At 39.7% G+C, this 27,439-nt stretch overlaps 2 protein-coding genes across 3 annotated transcripts in view; both read right to left on the reverse strand.

Annotated features, from left to right (window-relative positions):
* LOC127448955 (nuclear factor of activated T-cells, cytoplasmic 2-like) overlaps positions 1 to 27,439 on the reverse strand; it is a 357,327-nt gene that overhangs the window by 77,684 nt on the left and 252,204 nt on the right. The window lies entirely within an intron of this gene.
* Positions 3,397 to 16,467, reverse strand: tnni1b (troponin I type 1b (skeletal, slow)). The gene is made up of 8 exons (XM_051712001.1): positions 16,429 to 16,467; positions 14,226 to 14,257; positions 13,527 to 13,571; positions 12,650 to 12,781; positions 12,455 to 12,544; positions 5,647 to 5,823; positions 4,210 to 4,306; positions 3,397 to 3,716 (listed from the first exon to the last, which is right to left on the reverse strand). The coding sequence occupies exons 3-7, from the start codon at positions 13,533 to 13,535 to the stop codon at positions 4,214 to 4,216; spliced, it is 501 nt and encodes a 166-aa protein (XP_051567961.1). The 5' UTR covers positions 13,536 to 13,571; positions 14,226 to 14,257; positions 16,429 to 16,467; the 3' UTR covers positions 3,397 to 3,716; positions 4,210 to 4,213.

The raw sequence follows: 27,439 nt of genomic DNA on the forward strand, positions 1-27,439 counted from the left end.
GCCTCAAAGAGGTTTATATGTATCACACAAAATAAAACATTGATTTAAAATGTGTATATATATATATATATATAGGCCACACTAAGTTGAGACAGCAGCTTGCCTTTTATACGGTTCAGTTTTTCTGTTGCAAAAACCTTTGACCTAAATTCTGTCTAGGTAGGGCTTGCAAATGTCCAAATGTTTTCCAGTTGGCCGGAAAGCCACTATAATTTGACCGGTTGCTCATTTCCTATGCTTTATTTGCAGGGTTCACTGGATGTTAACCCCGGAGGTGAGAAAGCTTAACGCAATAACAGTCTCCACACCTTCATTCAGTGAGTAACTAATGCGACTTGTGTGACCTGCTGTCTTCACTCACTGCTGGGGAATCTGGGCTCTTTATCACCTCGCCAAATCTTTTATTAGTGTTGTAGGACAGTTCAAGTAGCTGTAAAATCCCATCAAGCAATTGTTTGACATGACACTGTACGATGCCAGACCATTCTGATTACATTTTGGCTTTTCAGTTCTTTGCAAAAACCTTCAAGTTACTATGAAAGTAGGCTACTCTATAGAATAAATGTATTATATTTGTTATATTGTTATTCATTATTAAATAGATTACTTAACTGTATATTATAGGACATTGCTATCAGGATAGATACCCCTTTCAAAACCATATTTTATAATTTGTAATTTTTAAAATATCAAACAATAAAATAAACATACTGTGCAACTTGGTATTAGCCACCACTGCCATAAATAAATACCATAAAATAATGAAGTACAAAATGCAAGGATTTAAGGGTATGCCATATTCATTTATTAAGGTTTTGCAGTGGTTCAAATCAAATCAAATCAAATCAAATCAAATCACTTTATTGTCACACAGCCATATACACAAGTGCAATGGTGTGTGAAATTCTTGGGTGCAGTTCCGATCAACATAGCAGTCGTGACAGTGATGAGACATATACCAATTTACAATAACATCAGATTAACACAACACAATTTAAACATCTGTTATACATAATTACACAACTTAAAACATCAAATTAACACAACACAATTTAAACATCTGTTATACATAATTACACTCAACTTAAAACATCAAATTAACTCAACACAATTTAAACATCTGTTACAGTAATTGGTATTTTACTGGAAACTATGTTTGCTATGGTAAGGGCTAGTTATCAAAACTCTTTTGAATAAAAACATGAATAATATAAACAATATACTGTAATTAGATTACATTTAAATGTATAAACAATATAACAAAATATATAAAAGTTATATAATACAATTATATAAGTATATAAATGATACACTCAAATAAATACTGATTTACTTGTTTCAGTTTCATGACAAAATTCCATTGAATTGAACTGAGTAATCTTTACCCAAATAAAAATAAAAAAGAACTAAATATTTTAAGTTTTAATAATTTAATAATTTTAAGTTATAATAAATAATTTGTTTAAAAATCACACAACTCAATTTGATGCAATTTTGTTATAAAATTGAAATGTTTCAATCTCAAAAAATAGGCTTAAATATTTTTGTGTAGGCAAAAGAAAAATGTAATAATTCAAAACTTAAAAAATCACTATTATGGCTATCTCACCCTGATGAAGAGAATATAGGACCTCACATGTTAATTGGAGCAGAAAGGCTCTTTAACCGATCTACTCTTAAATCTGTAAGGAATTTCTTCTATTTAGACTCAGCATCATGAATGCAGAATGTTACCATGATGGAAACGCTATTCACGCTGTTAATCCTGAAGATATTCAAGAAGCAGAGTCGTTTAACCCTTTATTTTGTTTCGGTCAGTACTGAGGTAATATAGGGATCCCTTTCATACCTTTGAGGTGAGTCATAAGATGTAGATGTGACCGTAAAATGAAGCTTATTTTTAGGACCATGAAGATTAGTTGCATTGTGACATTACAAGCATGACAATTAAACACATTCCCTCTTTAATTTTCATTACTGCAATGCAAAACGTTCAATCCTTATTACTGTAATGCATTACTGTCCTTGTTAAATTGTGAAGCATTTATACATCATTGTATTATTTGGAGTGTCTTTAATTAATATAAAATATCATTGTGTGTGAATTCTCATTACTTTTCTCTGTAGAATGTTAACAAAAGTATCATGGTAACCATGGTTTCCACCAAAATTCCACAGTTACTACAGTTATTGTTACTACTGTAAAACCATAATGAATAATATGATATCTCCTTCCTTTTGTCATTTTTAAATTATTATTATTTTTTGACAATAGTGGTTACTAATGCCAAGTTAACTACAGTGATGGTATTTTGGCTGTAACTTTGGATTCCATGGTAATTATTTGTTAGTGAGGTATGGTGAAAGCATGGAAACTTTCAGTCAGGGTAGAAAGTTTCACCTTCCTGCCCTTTTCCATTAAACTTTTCGCACTGTGACCTTGTGTGCACCATGAACATCTGTGTGAACAGTGTTTGGCTTTAGTAACTGGTTTTGTTGACATTCCAGTTAACCTGCTGGATCTGGTTGTATGTTCAGACATGTTGTGATGAAGAAGTTTGTCCTTGGTCTTCATGCACTTTTCCAATCCATTCTTTTTCAACACACTCTTAGAATAAAGAGATTCTTTAATGGTTCTTTGCAGCACAAACCTCTTATCAAGAACCATTTTTAGTGTAAAGGGTTTTAAGATGATTAAAACGGGTTTGCGGGTTCTTTAAAGCACTAGTAAATAAAAGGAAATAAAGTAAGTAAATAAAGTTTTTCTAAAATAAAAATTATTTTATATTTGGATTCTTAAGCAAATGCATCTGTTTTTTTTTTAAGGAAGTTTAGATATTTTTTAACCGGACAACACAGTAAAAATACTTATTAAGAAAATAATCTTGTAATTAAATTTGCAATGTAAACACATTTTTGGTTCTAATTGAAATTCTAAAAAAATTTAAGAGTTAAGAGAAGATGTTGTTACAGAAATATGATTTCAATCATACAACAATACAAATACTTCAACTAGGCTACTGCTACTTCTAATGATGATAATTATATGTATTTATTTAAATATGTTAACAAAAATAAAAACAATTTTGCAGCTCTAGCTGGTAAACACTGCCCTCTAGCAGCTGGTAAGGAACTTGAAGTTTTGCTAAGTTTCTTTCCACATTTCCAGACTTAAGGATTATATAATTTATGCAATGGGCTAAAATAAATTCTCCAATGTAAAATGTATTTTTGTTGAGAAAATAAAGCCATGAACTCTGACTGGTAAACTGCAGAAGGCTTAATGTTCTGAACTAGTAACAAGTGGCCATTCTGGCCTTTGGTTATCAGTCACATAGTGTTGGTTTCTAGTACAGGCTGTGCACAACTACACGAATAAACTAGTAACTTGACAACTTTCATTTTAATGTGTTTATTCCATTCTTTTATTGTATTTATGAGGCTTGGAAGCAGGGCCGTTTCTAGGCATAGGCGAACTAGGCTGTCACCTAGGGTGCGACCTGAGAGGAGGCCGCCGCAATGCACCCCAAACCCCCCCCCAGCAGGTCGCACCCTAGGAGACGCCTAGTTCACCTATGCAATAGGGATCTCACCTAGGGCACCAGAATGGTCTGAAATGACCCTGCTTGGAAGCTTTGAAGCATAATAACAAAACATGGTGTGTGTCTATTTGCCAGCATTGTCACCTCCTCTGAACTTCTGCTCATCCTGATTTCCTGTGAAAAGACAGAAATGCAAATTCAGTGTTAATTTTGCAACAACCACTACAATGTAAACTGACCTGAGATGTTGTTCACAATATGTTAAAAACAGCAGGCATTCGCAACCCATTTTACTTTTGTCATGTGACACATTTTCAAGTTAAACAGGATATTGGACATTGGACCAAGTTTCATTTTTGACGGGAATGAAATCGAGGCTGTGAGGGGTAGAAATCCAGTCTCTTCAATGGGCTGTACTGTTGTATAAATTGGTGTTAATCGTTCAGCTGATGAAACACTGAAAAAACCTCTCTAAACAATTCTCAGTAGACAAAGAAAGAGGATTGGTGATGTCAGCCAAAAAGAGAAGTTGTTTCAGAGGTGGAGCTAAAGTAGATTTTTTTTCTTAGGAAAAATCATACACAATAACACAGGAATGTGCATTAAGTAATGTTCAATATTGATTTCATGTTGACTTGTATGTTGGCAGATGTTTGGTTACACTCACTTGTTTATTGTGCTGCATCAAACATTTTCTTCCTTCCCTCCATTCCAGACATGGCCTCCACATTTTTCCTCCAGTCACTGACCTCCACTGTCTTTTCCTACAGAGAGAATATCCAGGGTTTAATACGAGTTAAGCTCAATCGACATCATTTCTGGCATAATATTGATTACCACAAAAATCAATTTCGACTCGTCCCACCTTTTCTGGGTTACAGTGAGGCACTTACAATGGAAGTGAATGGGGGCCAATTTTTTGAGGGTTTAAACAGAAATGTTTATAGAAAAGCTTATAATTTTATAAAAGCACTTACATTAATTCTTTGGTTTAAGTTCATGTATTATTTGAGCTGTAAAGTTGTTTAAATCAGCATTTTTAGAGTCATTTTAGGGTTTGTTTACAGCACATCGTCATGGCAACGAAATTATAAAATTGCAAAACTTTCAGAAAAGGTTAGTAAGTTATTTTTTTCACACTAAAATCACGTTAATACACATGTTGTTTATGTCTTGTGGCAAAACTTCTGAAAAAGTGAGTATTTTAACGTTCAAAAATTGGCCCCCATTCACTTCCATTGTAAGTGTCTCACTGTAACCCAGATTTTAGCTTTTTTTTTTTTAAGAAAAGGATTTAAGTCAAAATATTTTTTTGCTGGTAATCAACATCATGCCACAAATGCTGTCGATTGAGCTTAACTTTATATATATATATATATATATATAATATGTATTGTTGTAAATACTGCGACTATCACAACTGTTATTTTATAGATTACAATAGTATATATATAATGTATTAATACAAAAGTTTTAGGCACTTGTGAAAAATGTTGTATAGTTAAAATATTTTCAAAAATAATGGCATAAATAGTTTTGATTGATCAATTAATGTCATACAAAGTGCAGTAAACATAATGAAGCTAATTTAATATTTTGTGTGACTACCCTTGTCATCAAAACAGCACCAATTCTCCTAGGTACACCTGGACACAGTTTTTCTTGGTTGTTGGCAGATAGGATGTTTCAAGCATCTTGGATAATTCGCCACATCTCAATTGCTTCTGTCTCTATATGTAATCCCGGACTGAATCGATGTTCAGTGGGGGACTCTGTGGGTGCTCATGCCATTTGCTGCAGGGCTCCCTGTTCTTCTATTCTATTCTATTCTATTCTGTTCTATTCTATTTTATTCGCAAAAGAAATGTTCGGGAATCTAAAATCTATATTTTATATTGACATACTAAAGCAGAAGATAAAAATAACCATGTAAAGACAAATGCTTTTGTGAAACATCTAATGTGTCTAAGACTTTTGCACAGTACTGTAATTTTAAATTAAATTAAGAAAAACAGAGGGATTTTTGTTACTCACTTCAGGGGCATTGTGTTGGCATTTTTTAACCTAGGCACAGGTTAATTTCTGACCCTGATTCACAGCTCACCTTCTCTGTGTCCTCCTTCTTCACAGACTTGAGGTTTGCTCTCAGGTCCATAGACACCTTGTGTTTAGATCCCAGTAGAGAGCGCAGGATGGCGTCAGCTGAGACTCTCACTCTTCTCAGGGTGGGCCGCTTAAATTTGCCCCTCAGGTCCAGAACTTTGATGTTCAAATCTTTGATCTGCAAACAGGTGTGTACACAAGTTTCATCATCCACAAGAGTGCAGTTTCTGGTTACTCTTAAGAATACAGTATGAGGGGGCCTGGGTAGCTCAGCGAGTAAAGACGCTGACTACCAACCCTGGAGTCGTGAGTTCGAATCTAGGGTGTGCTGAGTGACTCCAGCCAGGTCTCCTAAGCAACCAAATTGGCCCGGTTGCTAGTGAGGGTAGAGTCACATGGGGTAACCTCTTCGTGGTCGCTATAATGTGGTTCGCTCTCAGTGGGGCACGTGGTGAGTTGTGCGTGGATGCCGCTGAAAATAGCGTGAAGCCTCCACACGTGCTATGTCTACGCGGTAACACGCTCAACAAGCCACGTGATAAGATGCGCGGAATGACGGTCTCAGACGTGGAGGCAACTGAGATTCGTCCTCCGCCACCCAGATTGAGGCGAGTCACTATGCCACCACAAGGACTTAGAGTGCATTGGGAATTGGGCATTCCAAATTGGGGAGAAAAAGGAAAAAGAAAAAAGAAAAAGAAAAAGAATACAGTATGAACACAAAAGCATTCTTGTGAATTGTCTGCAGCATTTGTACATTATTAACATTCCAAACATCTTGGCATTATATTGAAATACACTTAACAACTTTTAAACAAAACAAACTCACGTAAAATTGGAACTTTAAATTGGTGTGCATTACGTTTACATGTGTCCTAACTATTATATGTTTGACACGATAAAGCGACAAGTTATAAAAGCCTTTCTGGCTTTTGTCCAAACTGCTGCAAATGCAACAAGCCAACATGATCACATAGGAAATCGTCATGTTGCTACTGAATATTCTAGTACCCTGAAATTGATCCTATTCTGTAAAGTAACTGACAAACGGCATCTCCCTTCAGAACTTTTTGCCTCATTTCAAAAGTGTTTACCTTTTACTGTGATAATACCTCTGAGACATGTGTTTTGGTCCAGAGGAAACCAGGACGTAATCGGATTCAGAGGTTGCATTTTCACATTTAAATCACATTTTTACTCCACTTACAGTGAGGATTAGGGTTGTGGTTTGGGTTAGTAAGTTGACTTAATGTATACATACACATACACTGGCGGCCAAAAGTTTGGAATAATGTACAGATTTTGCTCTTATGGAAATAAATTGGTACTTTTATTCACCAAAGTGGCATTCAACTGATCACAATGTATAGTCAGGACATTAATAACATGAAAAATTACAATTACAATTTGAAAAAAATGTTCAGAACTTCTTAAACTATTTCAAAGATTTCTCATCAAAAAATCCTCCACGTGCAGCAATGACAGCTTTGCAGATTCTTGATAATCTAGCTGTCAGTTTGTCCAGATACTCAGGTGACATTTCACCCCACACTTCCTGTAGCACTTGCCATAGATGTGGCTGTCTTGTTGAGCACTTCTCATGCACCTTACAGTCTAGCTGATCCCACAAAAGCTCAATGGGGTTAAGATCCATAACACTCTTTTCCAATTATCTGTTGTCCAGTGTCTGTGTTTCTTTGCCCACTCTAACCTTTTCTTTTTGTTTTTCAGTTTCAAAAGTGGCTTTTTCTTTGCAATTCTTCCCATAAGGCCTGCACCCCTGAGTCTTCTCTTTACTGTTTGTAAAAGATGACGCAAGAAGCAGTTTTCCTTCTTCAGGTGAGGCTTTATTTCCCCTCTTCCTCGACACCACTTTACAGTTTACCTTTATACGCTGTCTCAACCCTAACACACACTATTTCTACAAATAAACTCTCACTATTAGGGAATCGTTGCTCTGGCTCGGCTCTGTCATATCCAGTCTCTCTCTCGACTGAGTGTTGTGTCGCTCTCTTTATGCCGCTCTCCCCGTGCTCACTGAAATTAGAGACAGGTGTTAGACATAATTTAGCTCAGGTGTAAGCGCCCTTACCACTTTCTCTCTCCGGAGAGATGCTTGACCACGCCCCCGCTGCCACATATCCCCACCGCCCGACTCAGGCCGGGGCGACATCCGGCCTGCCTACCACTCCCCCCCAATTCCTGGAAAGGAAGTCGGCGACAGCCATCTGCACCCCTGGTCTGTGGACCACCTTGAACTTAAACAGCTGAAGAGCCAGATACCAACGGGTGATCCGGGCGTTAGTATCTTTCATGCGGTGGAGCCACTGGAGTGGGGCGTGATCCGAGCAGAGGGTGAAGGCCCGCCCCAGCAGGTAGTATCGGAGAGTGAGGACCGCCCACCTGATGGCGAGACACTCCTTTTCCACGGTGCTGTACTTAGTTTCCCTTAACGAGAGCTTATGGCTAATTTACAGCACCGGGCGCTCCTCCCCCTCCACCACCTGCGAGAGTACGGCCCCCAGCCCCCTGTCTGAAGCATCTGTCTGTAAAACAAAAGGGAGAGAGAAGTCAGGTGAATGTAACAGCGGCCCCCCGCAAAGTGCGGCTTTAACTTGCATGAACGCCCGTTGACACTGCTCCGTCCACTGGACCGGATCTGGAACTCCCTTTTTAGTGAGATCAGTCAGCGGGCTGGTGACGTCCAAATAATTAGGCACAAACCTTCTATAATAGCCAGCCAGCCCCAGGAACTGTCTCACCCCCTTTTTGGTCTTGGGTCTCGGGCAGGTCACAATTGCCGCTGTCTTGTCAATTTGGGGACGCACCTGCCCGTGGCCCAAGTGGAACCCCAGATACCGTACCTCCACCCGTCCAATCGCGCACTTCTTCGGGTTCGCTGTGAGTCCCGCTTGGCGCAGCGATCTCAGAACCGCCCTCAGTTGTTGCATATGCCGCTGCCAATCATTGCTATAAATGATATTTAATAGTTCGTACAGTTCGCGTAGTGTTCGTGACATAAATGTTGTGCCCTGATCGGTGAGGATTTCTTTCGGAATCCCCACCCGGGAGATTATTTTGAAGAGTGCCTCCGCAACACTGCGTGCTGAGATGTTGCGAAGAGGCACGGCTTCCGGATATCGCGTTGCATAGTCCACTAGGACCAATACAAAGCGATGTCCGCATGCTGACCGTTCTAATGGCCCGACGATGTCCATTCCAATTCTCTCAAAGGGGACCTCGATCAGAGGGAGAGGGCGCAATGGCGCTTTTGGGGTGGCCGGTGGGTTAACCAGCTGGCATTCGCGGCATGCCGCACACCACCTGCGGACATCACCGCCAATGCCCGGCCAATAGAAACAGGCTATTAGACGGTTCAGTGTTTTCCTTTCTCCTAGATGACCTGCCATGGGATTATAATGAGCCACCTGGAATACCATTTCCCGACGGCTCCTTGGAATCAAAAGTTGGGTTGTATCCTCTTTGGTCCGAGTGTCCTGTGTCACTCGATACAACCGCTCATTTATAATTGCAAAATAGGGGTATGAAAGTGCGATGTCAGGCTGGAGTCGTTGACCATTGATGACTCTCACTTGGTCAAAGGCGTGTTTGAGGGTTACGTCTCACGACTGCTCCAAAGGGAAATCCCCCTCAGGGAATTCCCTGAGAAGGGGAGGGGCTGCAGCCTCTCCCCCTCTCTCGTCATCATGACGTGGAGCTGTCGAGGACGGCCCCGGCTCCGCCTCCCCTGCCAGAGCATCGCACATCACACATCTCCCTATTTTCACACAGGACCCATCCGCGCAAATTCCCTTTAATAAAACTCTAAAATCAGGCCAATCAGTCCCCAAAATCAGCGGATGGGTGAGGCGGGAACTAACCGCAGCCTCCACTCTATGCTTTTTCCCCCGAAATTTAATTGTCAGGGTCACCACCGGATACTTGTGAATATCCCCGTGTACACACTTCACCTTCACTGTTTTGGATGTGACCAATGCCTCGGGTTGAACCAGGATAGTGGTTTGATTACACCCGGTATCCACCAACGCTTGGTGAGTACCCCCTTTACACTTACCGGTATCCGGTACGCTCCGGCCCGGTCGGGTGCAGCCTGTGGGAGGTCAGAGACCCGCACCACCATCCCCAGCTCCATCAGAGGGCACTGATCTCGGAAGTGGCTCGGGTCTCCGCACCTCCAGCAGGCCGGCCCAGGCGCTACGCCCGCACTTGCATCGCCGGGCGCCCCCCCCTGAGGGGGAGAGCGGTGGGGCATTGGAGTAGGGGAAGGTGTCGACTCCCACACCCGGGGAACTGGTCTCAGGGGCTGAGTTCCTCCTCGTCTGCGTGGGGCAGGAATGGGACCTGGAGAGAGAGCAGACGAGGGAGAGAGGGGAGGGGGAAGAAACAGAGGGAGGAGAGAAAACGTAGGAGGGATCTTCCGCCCTCGGGATCGCCGCCATGTGGTCCTCCGCAAGTCGGATAGCTTCCTCCAACGACGCCGGGCGGTGGCACTGGACCCACTCCGCCGTCCCTTTTGGCAGTCGAACTATGAACTGTTCCAGTACCACCTGGTTGATAATTCCCTGGACGTCGCGATCCCCCGCTAGCAGCCATCTTCGGCAGGCGTCACGGAGCCGCTGGGCAAAGGCAAACGGGCGGTCAGAGCTTTCCAACTTCAAGCTCCGGAAGAGTTGACGACTTTCCTCCGGAGTGCGACCAACCCGTTGCAAGATGGCTTTTTTTAGATCTCCGTAGGCCAGGAGGCTCGACACTGGCAGTTGTTGAGCCGCGAGCTGGGCTTCCCCGGACAATAGTGGGATCAATCGGGCTGCCCATTGGCCGAGTGGCCAGCCCCAGATCTCGGCGGTCCGCTCAAACAAATCCAGGAAAGCCTCGGGGTCGTCCGCCGCCCCTATTTTCTGTAATGCTGGCGGGGGTAACGGCGTGGGTGTGTCCGGGGTCGTGGCTGAGGATGCCCCCTGGCTGAGGAGGCTCCAGATCGCCTGCCGGTCCTCGGCTTGAGCATGCATGAGCTCGACAAACCGGCGGTCTTGACCTTGTCGGAGCTCAAGCAGCGTTTGTTGGTGGTTCCGATGTAGGCTGGCGAGGGCTTGGAGGATCTCCGCCAACTGGGAGGACTCTACGGGACGACCTCCATCCATCTTCGACCCAAACTTCAACCCGGGTTTTGGCACCAGTGTAAAAGATGACGCAAGAAGCAGTTTTCCTTCTTCAGGTGAGGCTTTATTTCCCCTCTTCCTCGACACCACTTTACAGTTTACCTTTATACGCTGTCTCAACCCTAACACACACTATTTCTACAAATAAACTCTCACTATTAGGAAATCGTTGCTCTGGCTCGGCTCTGTCATATCCAGTCTCTCTCTCGACTGAGTGTTGTGTCGCTCTCTTTATACCGCTCTCCCCGTGCTCACTGAAATTAGAGACAGGTGTTAGACATAATTTAGCTCAGGTGTAAGCGCCCTTACCGCTTTCTCTCTCCAGAGAGATGCTTGACCACGCCCCCGCTGCCACACTGTTGTACATGAAACTGGTGTTGAGCGGGTAGAATTCAATGAAGCTGTCAGCTGAGGACATGTGAGGCGTCTATTTCTCAAACTAGAGACTCTGATGTACTTATCCTCTTATTTAGTTGTACATCTGGCCTTCCACATCTCTTTCTGTCCTTATTAGAGCCAGTTGTCCTTTATCTTTGAAAACTGTAGTGTACACCTTTGTATGAAATCTTCAGTTTTTTGGCAATTTCAAGCATTGTATAGCCTTCATTCCTCAAAACAACGATCGACTGACGAGTTTCTAGAGAAAGCTGTTTCTTTTTTTGCCATTTTTGACCTAATATTGACCTTAAGACATGCCAGTCTATTGCATACTGTGGCAACTCAAAAACAAACACAAAGACAATATTAAGCTTCATTTAACGAACCAAATATCTTTCAGCTGTGTTTGATATAATGTGATTTTCTAGTACCAAATTAGCAATTTAGCATGATTACTCAAGGATAAGGTGATGGAGTGATGGCTGCTGTCTAGATTTGATCAAAAATGACTTTTTACAAATAGTGATGGTGCTGTTTTTTTACATCAGTAATGTCCTGACTATACTTTATGATCATTTGATTGCCACTTTGGTGAATTAAAGTACCAATTTCCTTCCGAATCAGCTAAATCTGTACATTATTCCAAACTTTTGGCCGCCAGTGTGTGTATATATATATATATATATATATATATTTCATTGTACAAATGACTTGATACTGGAATCCTGGAAATAAGTAGTGTCTGGTTAGGGAATAATTCAACACACTCTCATGGCGAAATATTAAGAATTTGTACGATTTACGTATGTTATCGTACGACTTCTCTCGGATCAGTTCATACGAATTTCACTACAACCAATCACGTCGCGCGACATAGTTTCCATCTAATACGCTACTGTTTCTCACTACTGTCACACACAACAGCTTCCTATAATGTTTACACACTCTACAGATCGGTTAGGTTTAGATGTATTGTTTGGGTAAGGGCATAATATTAATAAGCATATCCTCGATGGCATGCACAAGGAACTCAAGCTTACTTCCACATTACAAATCCGGACATTTGCACGAGACAAAATCGTATGAATTCATACAAACAACATCGTACGACATCATACGATTTAGCCAATTCGTAAAATATGAATTGCAAATCCTGTAGACATGTTTACAGAGAATGTTTAAACATGGCTTTTGATTTCCCCAGAAATATACACAATTGTAGAATAAGTTGAAGAGGTAAACTGTTTTTACTTCTCTTGTGTTAAGTAGCACTTTTGCTTCAATGTCGTAGCGCTCCTCGTCCACAACATCAATTTTAGCGTGAAGCTCTTGACATAGTTCCTGATAGAGAAAACAAAAATATCATTTACAGACCTGGATTTATTTATATCAGTAGCATACTCTAAGATGGAATGTTTTGTGAATTGTGTGTGTTCATGGAGGTACCTGAAGCTCAGCGAAAGACATTCCACTGGTCTGTAGTGGTGGAGATTTATCAGCCAGATATCTCTCCTTCTCTGCCTCTTTATCAGCAAGTTCCTGCTCTAACTCTTCCTTTGCTCTAGCTACCATAAGACTCTGCCAAACACACACATAAACACACATTCTTTTCAGTGGAATACATGTTACTATGAACAATGCAATATGCCATAAGGAATTGAACTTGTCTTATTAAATAATATATAATAAAATAATATAATTTGCTTTTAGAACCACTCTGGAAGTTTAACTACTGCAGATTATGAAATTATGAACAATTGCCTGCAAGCCAGCACTGACATTATTCTTCTTCACCACAATTTTCTGCGATTAATTCAGCTCTTACCACTTAACGACTTCATTCAAACTTTGTTTTGTTGATAATTTCAGTCTTAGGTGTGCCATATATTCTTGAATCTCATCTTTTTAAATAGTATGAGATTAAGGTTTGAAATCTCCCATTCATGTGCATTACATTGTTGATTCAAAAAGTAACACCAACAATGCTATTTTTAATATTTGCACAATGAATTGCAATTGTTTTTCTTTCTTGAATTTATTTGCATACTGAATTACAATTGGTCTTTTCTTTTTTGCATCTAATTAACCGTATAGGCCTATAGCTGTCTTTAAACTGCAAAGACTGTGTCGCTATATATGTATATCCGTGCATGTGCAAAGCCAACAGAAAACAAGATGTATGCTGAGTGTCATGACAACAGCAAAACAGCACTGATACGGCATTTCATTTACACAGAACCAAAGACTAAATCCTAAACTTACCTAAAACTTTAACACTATTTTTTGCTGCCTTGCAATCACTGCTTTTTATATGCAAACATACCTTTAGCATCAACTTCCTGGATGCAGAGATCTTGGACTTTTTCTGCTAAATTCAAAATGAGCATTACTTACATATTGCAAACATGTAAATCACAGCTTTATACAATCCAGAATTATAGTTGCAGTAGATTAGGATGCTGCTTAATGGGAAAACAAACTCTTTAAATGGCATATAGAAGGATTGTAAGGATTGTAGGTTGCATTCAAAGATGGATTTTCATTCTTACCTCTTGCCTGCAAAAGAATCAAAGAACATGATTAGATCAGAAAATGTCATAATTCTTGTTCGTTACAAAGCTATTGGTATAAAAAGGCATACAATGGCTTCCAGAAGTCTGAGATCACTTGTGTAAAAAAGTATTTTTTGCATTATTTTACGTTTTTTATATCGGCTTATGTATTTTCCAAAGAGCATCCCGTGTGTTTCAATGAACACAAGGAAATCTGACCTTTTGTACAGAGGAGTTAACATAGTCATGGTTGCAAATTTAATTATTGACTTGGGGGGATCACATATTTTTAAAGTGGTCTTAGACTTCAGATCCTACTGTATATTCATGGACTTCAAATTATCTTTCATTAATATTGAGGCCTTGAGTAAAGACCACACAGCCGGTAAATCTAAGATTAGAGCACATTTGTTAACGGGGCCATAAGACGTCTAGAATGACGAACAACAGACAACAGAGACACAATATACTCACTCAGGCATCTTTACAATGGCGATTGAACCTAGGAGATAAAAATAAAGGTATTTGTTTCTAAAGGGCAGAACCATCGGGAGCCTCTTCAAGGGTTTCAAGTATCAGACAGCTTTTCCAGAATTTAGACGTGCTAATCAGATCAGCGTTCATGTGTCATTATACCTCTCTGTGTAGAGCAGGTTGCTAGAGCTAGTTGTCAGAAATGGTAAATTAATGAATTCTAAAAAAATAAAATAAATGACATAATTTTTTCTTATTTTTTGTTTTTGTTTTTTTGGCAACATTTTTTTTTTTTTTTACTATTCTCTGTAAGTCCACTTAGGAACAATGTTTGATTGTAAAAAAAAAAAAAAAAATGTATACTATGCTACAGTATACAAATAAACTGAATTGAATTGTCCTGAAATAAATGTGACTACTTGCCCTGACAAAAAATTGACAATCTGCTTCCACTGCGAGAGAAAACGAGCATTTATGTAATTGGACATTTGAATAAAAACCTCATACAGTAGTTAATAATGTACAGCCCTTGTGACAACTTGCCCCTGCCTCCAATCCCCCAGCGTCTTAAAATTAAATAAAATTTACTCACCCTCATGTTGTTCCAAACCTGTATGAATTTCTGTATTTTTATGGAAAGAGATTTTGCCTAACATCTCCTACTTTGTTCCACGGAAGAAAGAAAATCCTACAGGTTTGGAACAACATGAGGGTGAGTAAATGATGACTGAATTTTCATTTTTGGGTGAACTATACCTTTAACAGTAATACAATAATCTGAAGTATTTTATTTTTTTAAATGATCATCATTATAAGCCATATCATTTGTCAGACATTCATTTGCTGCATTTCAGAATTAAACTACTCTAATTGAGGTGACTCTGAGCCTTTCTGGTCTATATCTGTTGGCCACTTCAAAGTCATGACAGTGGCCACACACACACACACACACACACACACAGGGTTGAAGTAGACCCCTAGGAAAAAGGTGTTGGCAGAAGCATATCGTGGCGCGGTGATATTGGCATGGCAACTATGCCACACAGATAACAATCGTAGATTTCTCCAGCCCATATCCACTTGCAATGTACCATAAATAGACTGTTAAAGAGCTTTTACCCTGCACATGTTTCCACTCGTTGATGATAAATCTTATATACTAAAACAAACATACTGGAAACATTTTTATAATACAAATTAATAGCATATCATCATATATCATATATATGAGCCAGAATTGAAAAAATGTATTTAGCCAAGGTGATTTCCAAATTTATATTGCAGCCTGATGTTCTACTGAAACTTTCTTTTTTGGTTTTAACAGTGTGATGTAATTTTATATTGAAGTATTACACATTTCAGCTATGTCATCCCAGTGGTGAATGTTTCTGGAAAGAATGCAGTAATGAAATACATCTGAATAAGTTTGATAATGTGAAATATTTTGAATAAAAATATCTAAGAGAGAGAGAGAGAGAGAGAGAGAGAGATGACTGTTGATGATATTTACATAAAATGTAACTATTTATATTGTTATAAAAAATAATAAATAGAATAGTATCAATGTGGGTTATTAAATAATGTATTAAAATTTTGCATAATTAATAAATTAATAGAATTATTATTAATTATTAAACCTTACATTTTGGGGTTTTTTAAAAGATTATTACATTATTAAATTTGTATTATTACATATAGTACAATTTACATTTTGTGCTTCCCAATCTTGAATATTTGGTTACATCCTTAGTAAAAAGAATATTTGTAATAATAATATTAATAATAACAATTACGTTTTTATCACCTTTCATACATCAGGTGCAGCTCAAATAGGAGAAATTACTCTGTGCATATCAGATATTAAAACTCAAAAGAATTGACTGCATTACAGCTATTAAAGTTATTTAAATTAAAAGAAATGTTAAAAGAAATAATAATGATAATAAATTATAATAAAATATAATATAACATAACCAAAGACCACCATAGACATTGAGGGGGGCATACCCCCTACCCCTCCCATATCTGGTTGACAGATATGGGTTTTGATATAGTTGATTTTTAAAAAACATTACCTGTGGTCCTCTCTAATCCTGAATATGTGGTTACACACTTGGAATAAAGTAATACTTCAGGCAAAAACTAACATGCTTCCCTAACTAACATGGAACCCATGCATGAAACTTGGAACGAACTTACCTTACAGTGCTTCTGATGTTGACAGAAATGTTCTTCAAAATGATGCTCTACAACAATGCCTCGCTTTATAAAAGACAACCTCTTATTGTTCATCCCCAGCCTGTAACTGGACGATATTATTAGCTACCAATACACACACAAAGCTTTTATCCAGCACTTGTGTCTAGCTGTTGTTGATAGGTCATAAGCTGTGCTTATCATTCAGTCGTGAGCTGTGTTTCCTCACAATGTTCTGCGTCTGTCCCTCAACCAAATTTAGCGTACTATTATAAAGGCAACCCAAAAGTACTCAAAAAAGAAAAAATCTCTCTACTATCTCAATTGTGTCTGTGAAAATTTTGCTGAAGTCTCTTATGTTTCTCCTGTGAAAAGCATCCCAGTAATCTCACATGTGTCTTCTCTAGAGCAGTGAAATGTCCAGCGAGGGACACCAAAAGCGAGTGTAATGGTGTCGTAATCAGACAAGGTTTTTAAGGTGAATATTAAATGCAGGTTTTAATGAGTAAAACGTACATCCCTAACCTAAAACTTTAACCTAAACGTAACCAATAGTGATCTAAAATAAAATGAGAGGTGATCAAAACAGACATTCTTACCCTAAACCAACACCTAAACCTTACAGATAGTGTGAAAAATGTGACACGAAAAACACATTTTCTGAAGCAACTACGTCATTTCGTGTCGCTTGCATGACACTTTAGTCTCACTTGTCACCTTGCATGTTTTACTGGGCTCAAACCACATAATTCCAAGTCTTAAGTCAAACACTCTATCAGGTGAGCTACCGCAGAAGCTAATCACACTGGAATAAGTGTGTAAATGTAGGTGAGTCTGTAATACAAATGTTAAAATGTATAGTTTTTCAAATTATGCATTATAGTAAAAGTGTTGCACTATCCTAATATTGCAGTGTGTGAGTAAAAGTGCGAAAAATACGTGTTTATAAAGTCATAAATCAGCCGTTGCAGTCGTGATTTGTATAAAAATGAATAAAACGCACAGTTGTTGTAGCGCTTCTAGTGTTCATTTCACCGGAAACTGCGACGAAATGTAGAATGTGACTATGGTGATGGGGGCGTGGTTGTGTGTCTGTCTGCGGGAGAGAGAGAGTGGTAAGGCTCGTCACCTGGGTTGCAATTATCTCTAACACCTGTCTTTTGTTATAGTGATGGTGGAGGGAGACTTAAAAGCCGCTCCAGAGCATCAGTTCGGGACAGAGAGAGAGCAACCTGAGAGCAAGAACTCGATGCTACAGAGTGTATTGAAAGGTTTTTTTTTCTGTTATCTTATTTAGTGTTGTGAATCTATGTGAACTGAGTGCATTAAAGAAATCCAAGTCCCTAAAGGCAGAAAATAAAAGACTTGCCTGCACTGCTTCATTATCTCCTGACTCCTCCATTGCCAAAAGAACTGTCCCTACTACAGTGGTGCCGAAACCCGGGATTTTGGAGGACAACGCCGTCATGGAGTATTCACCGCTGGGTGAAGTTATCAAATCCCTCGCCAGCATCCAGCAGACTCAGCATCAAGCCCTCATTGAGTTACGCCTGGAGCAGGAACAACACTTCCAGCTCCTGCTCCAGGCCCATGCGGAGGACTGGCAAGTGTTCCGGAGCCTGGTCGACAGAGAGGGGGCTGGCGCTGTGACCCCCCCGGAGGCCACTTCCCCCGTGACCCTCATGAAGCTGGGGCCAAATGACTATCTGGAGGCCTACCTCGACTTGTTCGAGAAAAACGCAGAGTTGTGGAAGTTGTTGCCTTTAATCACCGGGGAGGCGCAGCTAGCAACCCAACAACTTCCCGCCACCAGCCTCCTCAATTACCCCGACCTCAAGAAAGCCATCCTACGGGCCTGAGTAGCTCAGCAAGTAAAGACGCTGACTACCACACCTGGAGTCGCAAGTTCAAATCCAGGGCATGCTGAGTGACACCAGTCATGCTTCATAAGCAACCAATTGGCCCGGTTGCTAGGGTGGTAGAGTCAACCTCCTCATGGTCACTATATTGTGGTTCTCGCTCTTGGTGGGGCACATAGTGAGTTGTGCATGGATGCCCCGGAGAATAGTGTGAAGCCTCCACATGCGCTAGGTCTCCGCGGTAACGCACTCAACAATCCACGTGATAAGATGCGCGGATTGGTGGTCTCAGACGCGGAGGCAACTGAGATTCGTCCTCCGCCGCCCGGATTGAAGCGAGTCACTACGCCACTTGAGGAATTAGAGCGCATTGGGAATTGGGCATTCCAAATTGGGGAGAAAAGGGGAGAAAATCCCCCCCTAAAAAAGAAAGCCATCCTGCAGTGGGTCGGTCATAGTCCGGATCATAGCCACCAGCGGTTCTGATCCCTGAAGTTTGAGAGGCACGGCCGCCCATTTGCCTTTGCCCAACAGCTCTGGGATGCCTGCCAGAAATGGTTGCTGGCTGAGGGGACCCGCGGCGCCGTGGACATCATCAACCTGGTGGTACTGGAGCAGTTCATCACCCAGCTTCCTTGTGGTATGGCAGAGTGCGTCCAGTGCCACCGCCCGGTGTTGCTGGAAGAGGCCGTCCAGCTGGCAGAGGACTGCATGGAGGCGTTTCTGGGATGCAGCGAAGCAGACTCTTCTTCTCTCTCTTTCTCTCTCTCTTCTGCATCTCAACCCACCCCACCCCCCACCCCTCCCCTTTCCATCCTGTTCTGGCTACCCGGAGATGGGGAGGAACCCCACCCAAACCCCTTCCCCGAACTAAAGTGTCCTTCCCTGTATCTGTGTTCCCCACTTCTTCTGTCTCTCTGCACTCTCCTCCTCAGGTTGATGAGACCACCCCCACGAGTGAGGCAGGGAGGCCTGGGCCAGTCTGTTGGGGCTGTGGCGAAGCCGGGCACTTCTAGGATCAGTGCTCGGCAATGGAGGTGGCGAAACTGGTCCGAATCCCTGACGCTCCACAGGCCACCTCTGATCAGGCAGGGGCGTCAATCCTCGGGCAGAGAGTCTCTCAAACATGCGTTTGACCAAGTGAGAGTAATCAATTGTCAGCAGCTCCGGCCTGATGTCACATTCACATACCCATATTTTTCATTTATCAAAGATAGGTTGTATCGAGTGATGCAGGACACTCAAACAAAAGAAAATACAACACAATTGTTAGTACCGAAGAGCTGTAGGGAAACCCTTTTCCAGGCGGCTCACCATAATCCAATGGCTGGCCATCTATGCACGAAAAAACACTCAACCGAATAATGGCCTGTTTTTTTTTTGGCTGGGCATTCACAGGGACGTTCGCAAGTGGTGTGCGGCATGCCATGAATGTCAGTTGGTGAATCCACTGGCTACCCCAAAAGTACCATTACACCCTCTACCACTAATCAAGGTCCCCTTCGAAAGAATTGGCATGGACCTCGTCGGGCCATTAGAACGGACCGCATGCAGGCATCGCTTTGTATTAGTTCTGGTGGAATATGCAACACGATATCCGGAAGCAGTGCCCCTGCGCAACATCTCAGCACGTAGTTTTGCAGAGGCACTCCTCAGAATTATCTCCCGAGTGGGGATTCCAAAAGAATTCCTCACTGATCAAGGCACTACCTTTATGTCATGAACTCTATGCAAACTATACGAATTGTTAGGTATTAAATCGATTCACACCAGTGTTTACCAGCCACAAAGGGATGGGTTGGTGGAACGGTTTAAGAAAACCTTAAAAAACTTGAATCATAAGTTTGTGCACAAGGACGCTAGAAATTGGGATAAGTGGCTCGATCTCCTGTTATTTGCAGTCCGAGAGGTCCCGCAAGCCTCCACAGGGTTTTCCCCATTCGAGCTGCTGTATGGCCGTCGGCAGCGCAGCATACTTGACGTAATATGTGAAGCTTGGAAGGAGGGACCTTCAAACAGTAACTATTAAATTCAGTATGTTCTTGATCTTAGAGCAAAACTCCACACTTTGGGTCGGTTAACACAGGAGAATTTGCTCCAAGCTCAGGAAGGGCTGTATGACGGGGCACTCGACTACGGGAATTCGCTGGGAGATAAAGTGCTTGTATTACTGCCCACCTCAATGTCTAAATTACTCGCCAAGTGGTAAAGGCCCTTTGAGTTCACACTGCGAGTCGGAGATCTCGATTATGAGGTTAAGCGAATGGATAGGAGTGGGGCACGTCAAGTTTACCATCTCAACCTCCTAAAATCATGGAGGGAGGCGGTTCCTGTGGCCTTAGCGATGGTAGTCCCAGAGAGGGCAAAGTTTGGGCCGGAGGTGACTTTCAAACCAAATTCACCCACCTAGCCCTTGTGGAGACCACCTCTCACCGTCGCAGCTCACAGACGTGGCCAAGTTATAAATGGAATTTGCGGACGTGTTCTCACCTCTTCCCAGTCACACGACCCTCATAGAGCGCCACATCGGGACCATCCAGGGGGTGGTAGTTCGTAGCTGCCCCGTCACCTTCCTGAACACAAAAAAAAAGGTAGCTAAAGAAGAATTAGAGGCGATGCTTGATATGGGCGTAATAGAAGACTTTTCAGCATCTCATGGACAAAATTCTCAGACCCCATACAGCATATGCCGCTGCATATTTAGATGATATTATTATCTATAGTAATGACTGGCAGCGGCATATGCAACATCTGAGAGCTGTTCTGAGATCGCTGCGACAGGCGGGGCTCACGGCCAGCCCGAAGAATGTCAAGTTTCATAGCCAAGCCAAGCCAAGCCAAGTTAAGTTTAGTCAAGTTTATGTTTATATTTGTTCACGTTTGTAGTTAGGGTTTTTGGATTCCACGCTTGTAAAATAAAACTGCACTTGGGTTCATCACTTACCATCGTCTCTTCGTCTACCTGTTGCCAGCCAACGTTACACTGACAGATGAGGTAGCATAATTAAAATTACTCAGTTATGATTGTTTTACTACAAACTTTGAGACTAAACTAAAACTACTTATCAGCTAACATAGCATACTGATACACACATACAGCTACATACTACCGAACTATACCAGACAGTTTACTGTTGCACTGTTATGTTGCACTATTGTATGTTTTGTATGTCATATGTTGTACCACGATCAAGAAACCAGCATATTTGTTTAAATTTATCCTGTATACCTGACTTTTAGTATAAAGAGAAGATCGTTGAAATTATTTGAAAGTTACAAAGCAAGGTAGCTTGCAATTTGTCAGCGTTAGCAGGCAAGATCAAGTTATCTAAAATTACACAGATCAATCCTTATGGCACTATATTTCACATGCTTTGCAGTTATGTAAGCTTACCTGTCCAATAAGATGAATGCCAATTCAGGGTTGTTTTTGATCCCCAAAACCGAACGAAGGTCCCTCCAGGAATCTAATGCCCTACCGATGTTCACTCTAGTTTTCGCTCGACCACGATCACGTTCCCGCTTAGCCAGATGGGATTCAGTAGATGCAAGGCTCTTGGGAGTGTGCATAAACATCACATCCTTTGGATTTTCTGGGCAAAACTGACCTGCTCCCTTCACATTAAAATCAGTCTACAGGCTTTAATAGGCAACCTAGGAAGTCCAGGAAGGGCTCATTTTTTAAGTTGCGTTACAAGCCATTCACACATTGGCAAAAAAAGTTACAAAAAAAGTTGAATATTACATGAAAATTGTTACATATTGCACCTTTAATTAGACACTTAAATGAAACCCATCTAAAAAACATTAAGTCTCTTGAGCTGTGAACGAATCTGAGTAATTTTCCTCTGGTTCCTCTGGTTTAAGAAAAGATTACCACTGTATCACTGTAAGTCTATTTTTTTTTTTTTTTTTAAGTTTTATCAGCATGATAATTGTTTTGTTTTCACAATAAAAGTTCTGACCTCTGAGATTATTTTTTTGCATTTCACAATAGATTTTTTCACAATAGATTCCAGTGAATTTTGTCTGTTTCTCACTCAAAGTTGTTGTATGGCTTCAGAAGACTTGGAATTTAGTACATGGTATGGACACTTTTTTAATACTTTTAAGCTTGACAGCTCCAGTCCGCATTCACTTTTTTATTACATGGAAAGGAGCATCCAGAACATTCTGCTAGACATCTTCTTTTGTGTTTCACAGAGTAAAAAAATCACATGTGTTTGAAACTACATGAAGGGGAGTAAATAAAGAAAGAATGTCATGTTGGACTATTTCATAGACATTTGCTTATTCTGAAATAGTGATTTGCTATATAGTTTCATGGGGTAATGATGCTCCATGCTTGGTCCTACGTCTGATCAAAATATTAAGTGTAAACAACATTAATCTATGCAAGAAAATGTTAGGAATGTAACGTTCCCCTATACATTGGCTTAGCTAAACATAGCACGGTTAGACAGCTGATACTGCCACTCTATTGTTTGTGAGATACTAAAAGCTATTTTGATATCAAGAGATAAAACACATATTCAATCATTGGACAACAACACTTTTATCTGAGCTTAAGTTTAGCTAATTCCAGTTCCATTGTTCAAGGAATGTTCTGGGTTGAATACAAATTAAGCATCAACAGCATCTGTAGTATTTTGTAGATGAAAACAGGTGTTAATTTTAACTCATCCCTCATCAATTTGTAAATACAAGCAAAAACTGTGTTACTGTAATGCATTCAAAATGGAGGTCATGGGGCAAGATGTTCTGGAACGTTAAAAATAGGGATGGGCAGATCGACCCTATAGTATCAATACTTCTCATACTGATGTTGTATTGAGAGGATCAATACTCACATAAAAATATTGATACTAAAGGTTTTACTAAACAAATGATTTTATTATTTATTTACCATGAAAATTATTGGGCTCCATAAGATTCAAAGTGGCAAAAATTAACTAAACTATCAAATAGTTGCATTTGATTTGATATGTTTCTCCTCACGCTCATCCTACTGCACAGAAATGCTGACAAACACAAACGGTCCCAGACAGCACACATTTATTGTAAATTGTTTTCATTCAAAATCTGTTAAACAATTGAAAATGTTCTGTTGTTGTTAATAAATGATAAACAAAAATGTCTGTCTGTTGATTTGCAAAAAATTATAGCTTTTAAATATAGGGCTCTGATTTTGGTAGCATGCAATGCACAGTGTTTATCCAGTTTTCGTGAGAGTGCTAATTCTAAACGCAATATTTATTGCAAGTGCAAAGTGCAAGTGGGCGTGGGTGGGAGTGTTTGCGCCATCCATGTGTGTATTGTATGGTAATAAAGTGCCGCAAAGCGCAATTTGCTGTTTACCTGAGAAATAGGTCATTGCACTAAGACGTTTCAAAACCACGTCTGTTTTCAGCATAAAGTCTAAATTCAGTTCCTACATTTGCAGTTTGGAGTTTCCACCAGCAGGTGGTAATAAAGTTCATGTCCAAACTCTGAAAATATAGTTGAACATAAAATGATGTCCCTGACAATCAGAGTGGTAGTCTTATGAAACGAAAATGTATGAGATTTGTGTTAAACTTTCTAGAGGTCATGTTTTCTTTAAAAAACAAATTATGTTAATATTTACAATTGTACTTATGATCTTGTTTGTATTGGTATTTTTCCACCTGTTGTCATAGAGTAATTTTTAGGTCACTGCAAAAGGTGCCGGTGGAAGAAGTTGGAGAGGGTAAAATGTTTGGATTTGGTATGATTTTTTTGACCACTTGGTTATATTGTTTATATTTTTGTTTAGTTTGTAATTTACATTTTACGTAATATGAATTTGGTTGAACTTTTTCGTGTTTCAATAAATGAATGTAATTTTTCAAAATCATAATCGACCAGTAGAAGTGTGTGCTGAATACAATCACTATTACTACTAGCCACGATCTGTGTGTCAGTAGATGAAAATTATTAATAGTACTTACATTCTTTATAATTTAACAGAACATACATCCAAATCCTGATGAGACAATGTAACGGGGGTAAACACAGGAACAAAAGAAACATCCACGATGGGGAAAACACAGGAAACAACCGCGAAGGGAACAGGCAAATAAACAGGAGGTCAAAACACACAACAACTGACAAGGAACAAGCAAACAACAGGGCATTATGTACACAATGGATAATGACTTAATGGAAGACAGGTGAAACTGGATAAAATATGAGGGATTAAATTGACAACCTTAGTATTTGGGCATTGTTTTCTTCTATCAAACATTATTATCTGTGTGTCTTGCATTCATTCTCGGAACTACTTGTTAAGAGCAATAGAATATCTGTAATCCTTTATCCATTGTAACATGACACAAATGCTGTTGTTATCTCCAACTGGGATCCCAGTACCCCCCGTTGCATAATCGTAAATATTACAAGCTAAAGAGTCCTCTAGAAGGGTAAGTTTATGTTGAACACCTGTCTAGTTTACTGGCATGGTGGTCTGTTTTGGATTTGGCTCTTGGCTGATGTGGAAACCCCGGATTATGGATCCCGCATATCAGTCATGACTGGACCATTTTTAGCACTGCTGTTGATAATGCATGTAAGCGTAAAAGTATTTAGCATTGTTCAATGTGTCCTCTCATTCTTTTCATCTTTGTTGGCTCTTATTTTTTGCCCACAGAGGTTTTTAGTTGTTGTTATGAAGTATAAAAGAAATTTGCACTTTCATCCTGTATGTAGGGGAAACCAGGGCTAGTTGTTACACACTGTACTGCAGGGCAGTTTTTTTTTTTTTTTTTTTAAATGTCAGATTCTATGTAGAGACCCTAAACATACCTTTTATTGACACTGATTTGAGAAGAGTGCTTGTTTTTTCTCTCAAAATATGACATACCACATAAAATAAAAAAGCCATCTTTTATAATATATCTGTATTTGATGGCTTTTCTGCAACACGTAGAAACGTAGTAAAACAATTATGAAACAAAACAAGTAATTTAACAGTTTTAAAAAATAACTTCAAAGTAAAGTAATTATTGTGTTTGCTTTTTTGATTAAGTAACTATAAAGTACTGTGCTAACCATGTAGAGAAGTAATTAGTAATTTGTAGTGGATTACATGAAACATCAAAATAATTAAAAATAATTTCTGTATTTTCTCCTTGTTCATTGTCACACACCCTTGAGCTGTACATATGAACATATAAATTAATATTTTAAATGTGTTATACTTGAATATCATTTTAGAAATATGTGAAACCCAAGTGATGTACTTATAAGCAATTGCCTTAATTGAAAGTCAGGAACTGTAATCCTATTACAAGAATTAAAATATGTAATGTGTTACACTGCTTTTTCACTAGAAGTAATTCAATTACAGTAACTAATTACTTTGTAATCAGATTACACCCAACACTGCATACAAAAACATCAAACCATTGCATTGGTAAATAAATGAATTTAAAATGATGAAATAAAAAAAACTTAAAGCACAAGTGACAAGTTGCCCCGAATGGACTGTAATGAAAAACGTTTATTTTTTAGGTTAAATCTAACTTAATATATTTTGTACTTTTGTCTTAAAGGTGCTGTAAGCGATTTTAGCGTTCTGATGCTTTCACGTGATTGAGCCGTTGAATTGGCCACGACCCCTCATTTCAAAACCCCGCCCTCCAAAGATAATTTTGAGACCAAAACTGAGCAAAAGAGCAGCATTGATTGTTCCTGTGGCTGTCAAATTCAACAGTGGTACAATAGCACCCTCAGCTGACAAACATTATGAATCATATCCTCACTGATCTGCTTCAAATACAACACTATGAGAACGAGCAAAATGATTGACAGGTGAAAAGCGTCAACGTCCGTGGTCTGCAGACACATTTTTGTTTGCTGTTTACAAAGTCTACAGCTGTCACAGAGACCGGTGAGATATCTCAGGAAACTTATTTCGTTAATATCTTTAAGGGAGTAGGAACATTTTTTACATACTTTTCCATGAAAACATCACTTACAGCACCTTTAATGTAGCTCAGAGCAGTTTTATTATGTCCACTTGTTTACCCAACAGGTATTACAAAAAAAAATTATGATATTGGATTTTTAGTTTGGAAGAAAATAATAATTAATAATAATAATAATAATAAATAATAATAATCTAATTAAAGACAGTTTGGGTTTGGCAAGCAAAACCATTGCTAGAGAAACAAGCCATTTCTCAATGTGACAACTAGCCCCAGTCTAGTGTAGTTTATTGTATCTCACAGTGTAAGACTCATACTTCCATGTTAGTCTGTGAAATACAATCCTCCAGACAGCCAATTATCATCTGTTTTTATAAACTGTTACTCACTAGTAAAAACCGAGGGCAGACTACTCCCACCAGTGTAACCGTGCTTCAAGATTGCAAGAGCATTTATATCTGCCCCTAAACAAACTTAAACTGTATTGTATTGACCAATTGTAAAAATATAGATTCTGTATGGTAGTTTTTGTCATGTTATAGAAGTATGGAAAACATGAAATTCATCAAATCACAGAAATCGAACACTGAGTTCTCACTAGAAGAATATGAGGTGGTGCCCTTTAGTGAAGGCTTTATACTTGATTGTACAATGTGTCTATGGCTATGTTCAGAGCAGAAAACAACGTAAATTACTTGTACTATTTCTTGAGTATGTACTGTGCACATTATGTGAAGTTCTGTATGCATGAAATACCCAAACCTTTTTTTGCAAAAATGTATGCTGAGATGGGCATTGTATCCCTTAACGCAATGCACTGGACTTGAATGAACATTTCCCCAGCAGCAGCTACTCTAAGACCAGCTTTGTTTATTCATTTTTGAATAGGTTAATTTTGAATGTATGCAGATGAAAGCATTACAATCACCCTGATGATGTCTAATGTCTCGAGCCAACTGTCTGTCATGGTCTTTGTTGTGACAGCTTGTTAGATCAGGGCAGTGACAGGCTCAAAGACATAAACACTCTTTGTTCAACAGCACACTTGTGTTTTTGATGTGTGTATGATGTCATAGACAGCTAAACAAGTGGGTCATCTAAGTACAAAATCAATGATTTCTGTGTCCCTGCTTTCAAGCAGGTCTGTTTACAGACATTTTGTGAATTTATGATTCATGTTTGTTCAAATCGTAATTGCTCCATTTTATT

The sequence above is a fragment of the Myxocyprinus asiaticus genome, chromosome 12, assembly GCF_019703515.2.
Source record: "Myxocyprinus asiaticus isolate MX2 ecotype Aquarium Trade chromosome 12, UBuf_Myxa_2, whole genome shotgun sequence".
Taxonomy (NCBI): Eukaryota; Metazoa; Chordata; class Actinopteri; order Cypriniformes; family Catostomidae; genus Myxocyprinus; species Myxocyprinus asiaticus.

What these genes read in the sequence shown, in the direction of transcription:
- tnni1b (XM_051712001.1), bottom strand. An exon ending in TGCTACTTAACACAAGAGAA is followed by an intron (nt 5,824 to 12,454) that starts GTAAAAACAGTT and finishes ACCTGTTTGCAG; the next exon opens with ATCAAAGATTTGAACATCAA. An exon ending in AGAAGGAGGACACAGAGAAG is followed by an intron (nt 4,307 to 5,646) that starts GTGAGCTGTGAA and finishes TTCTCTCTGTAG; the next exon opens with GAAAAGACAGTGGAGGTCAG.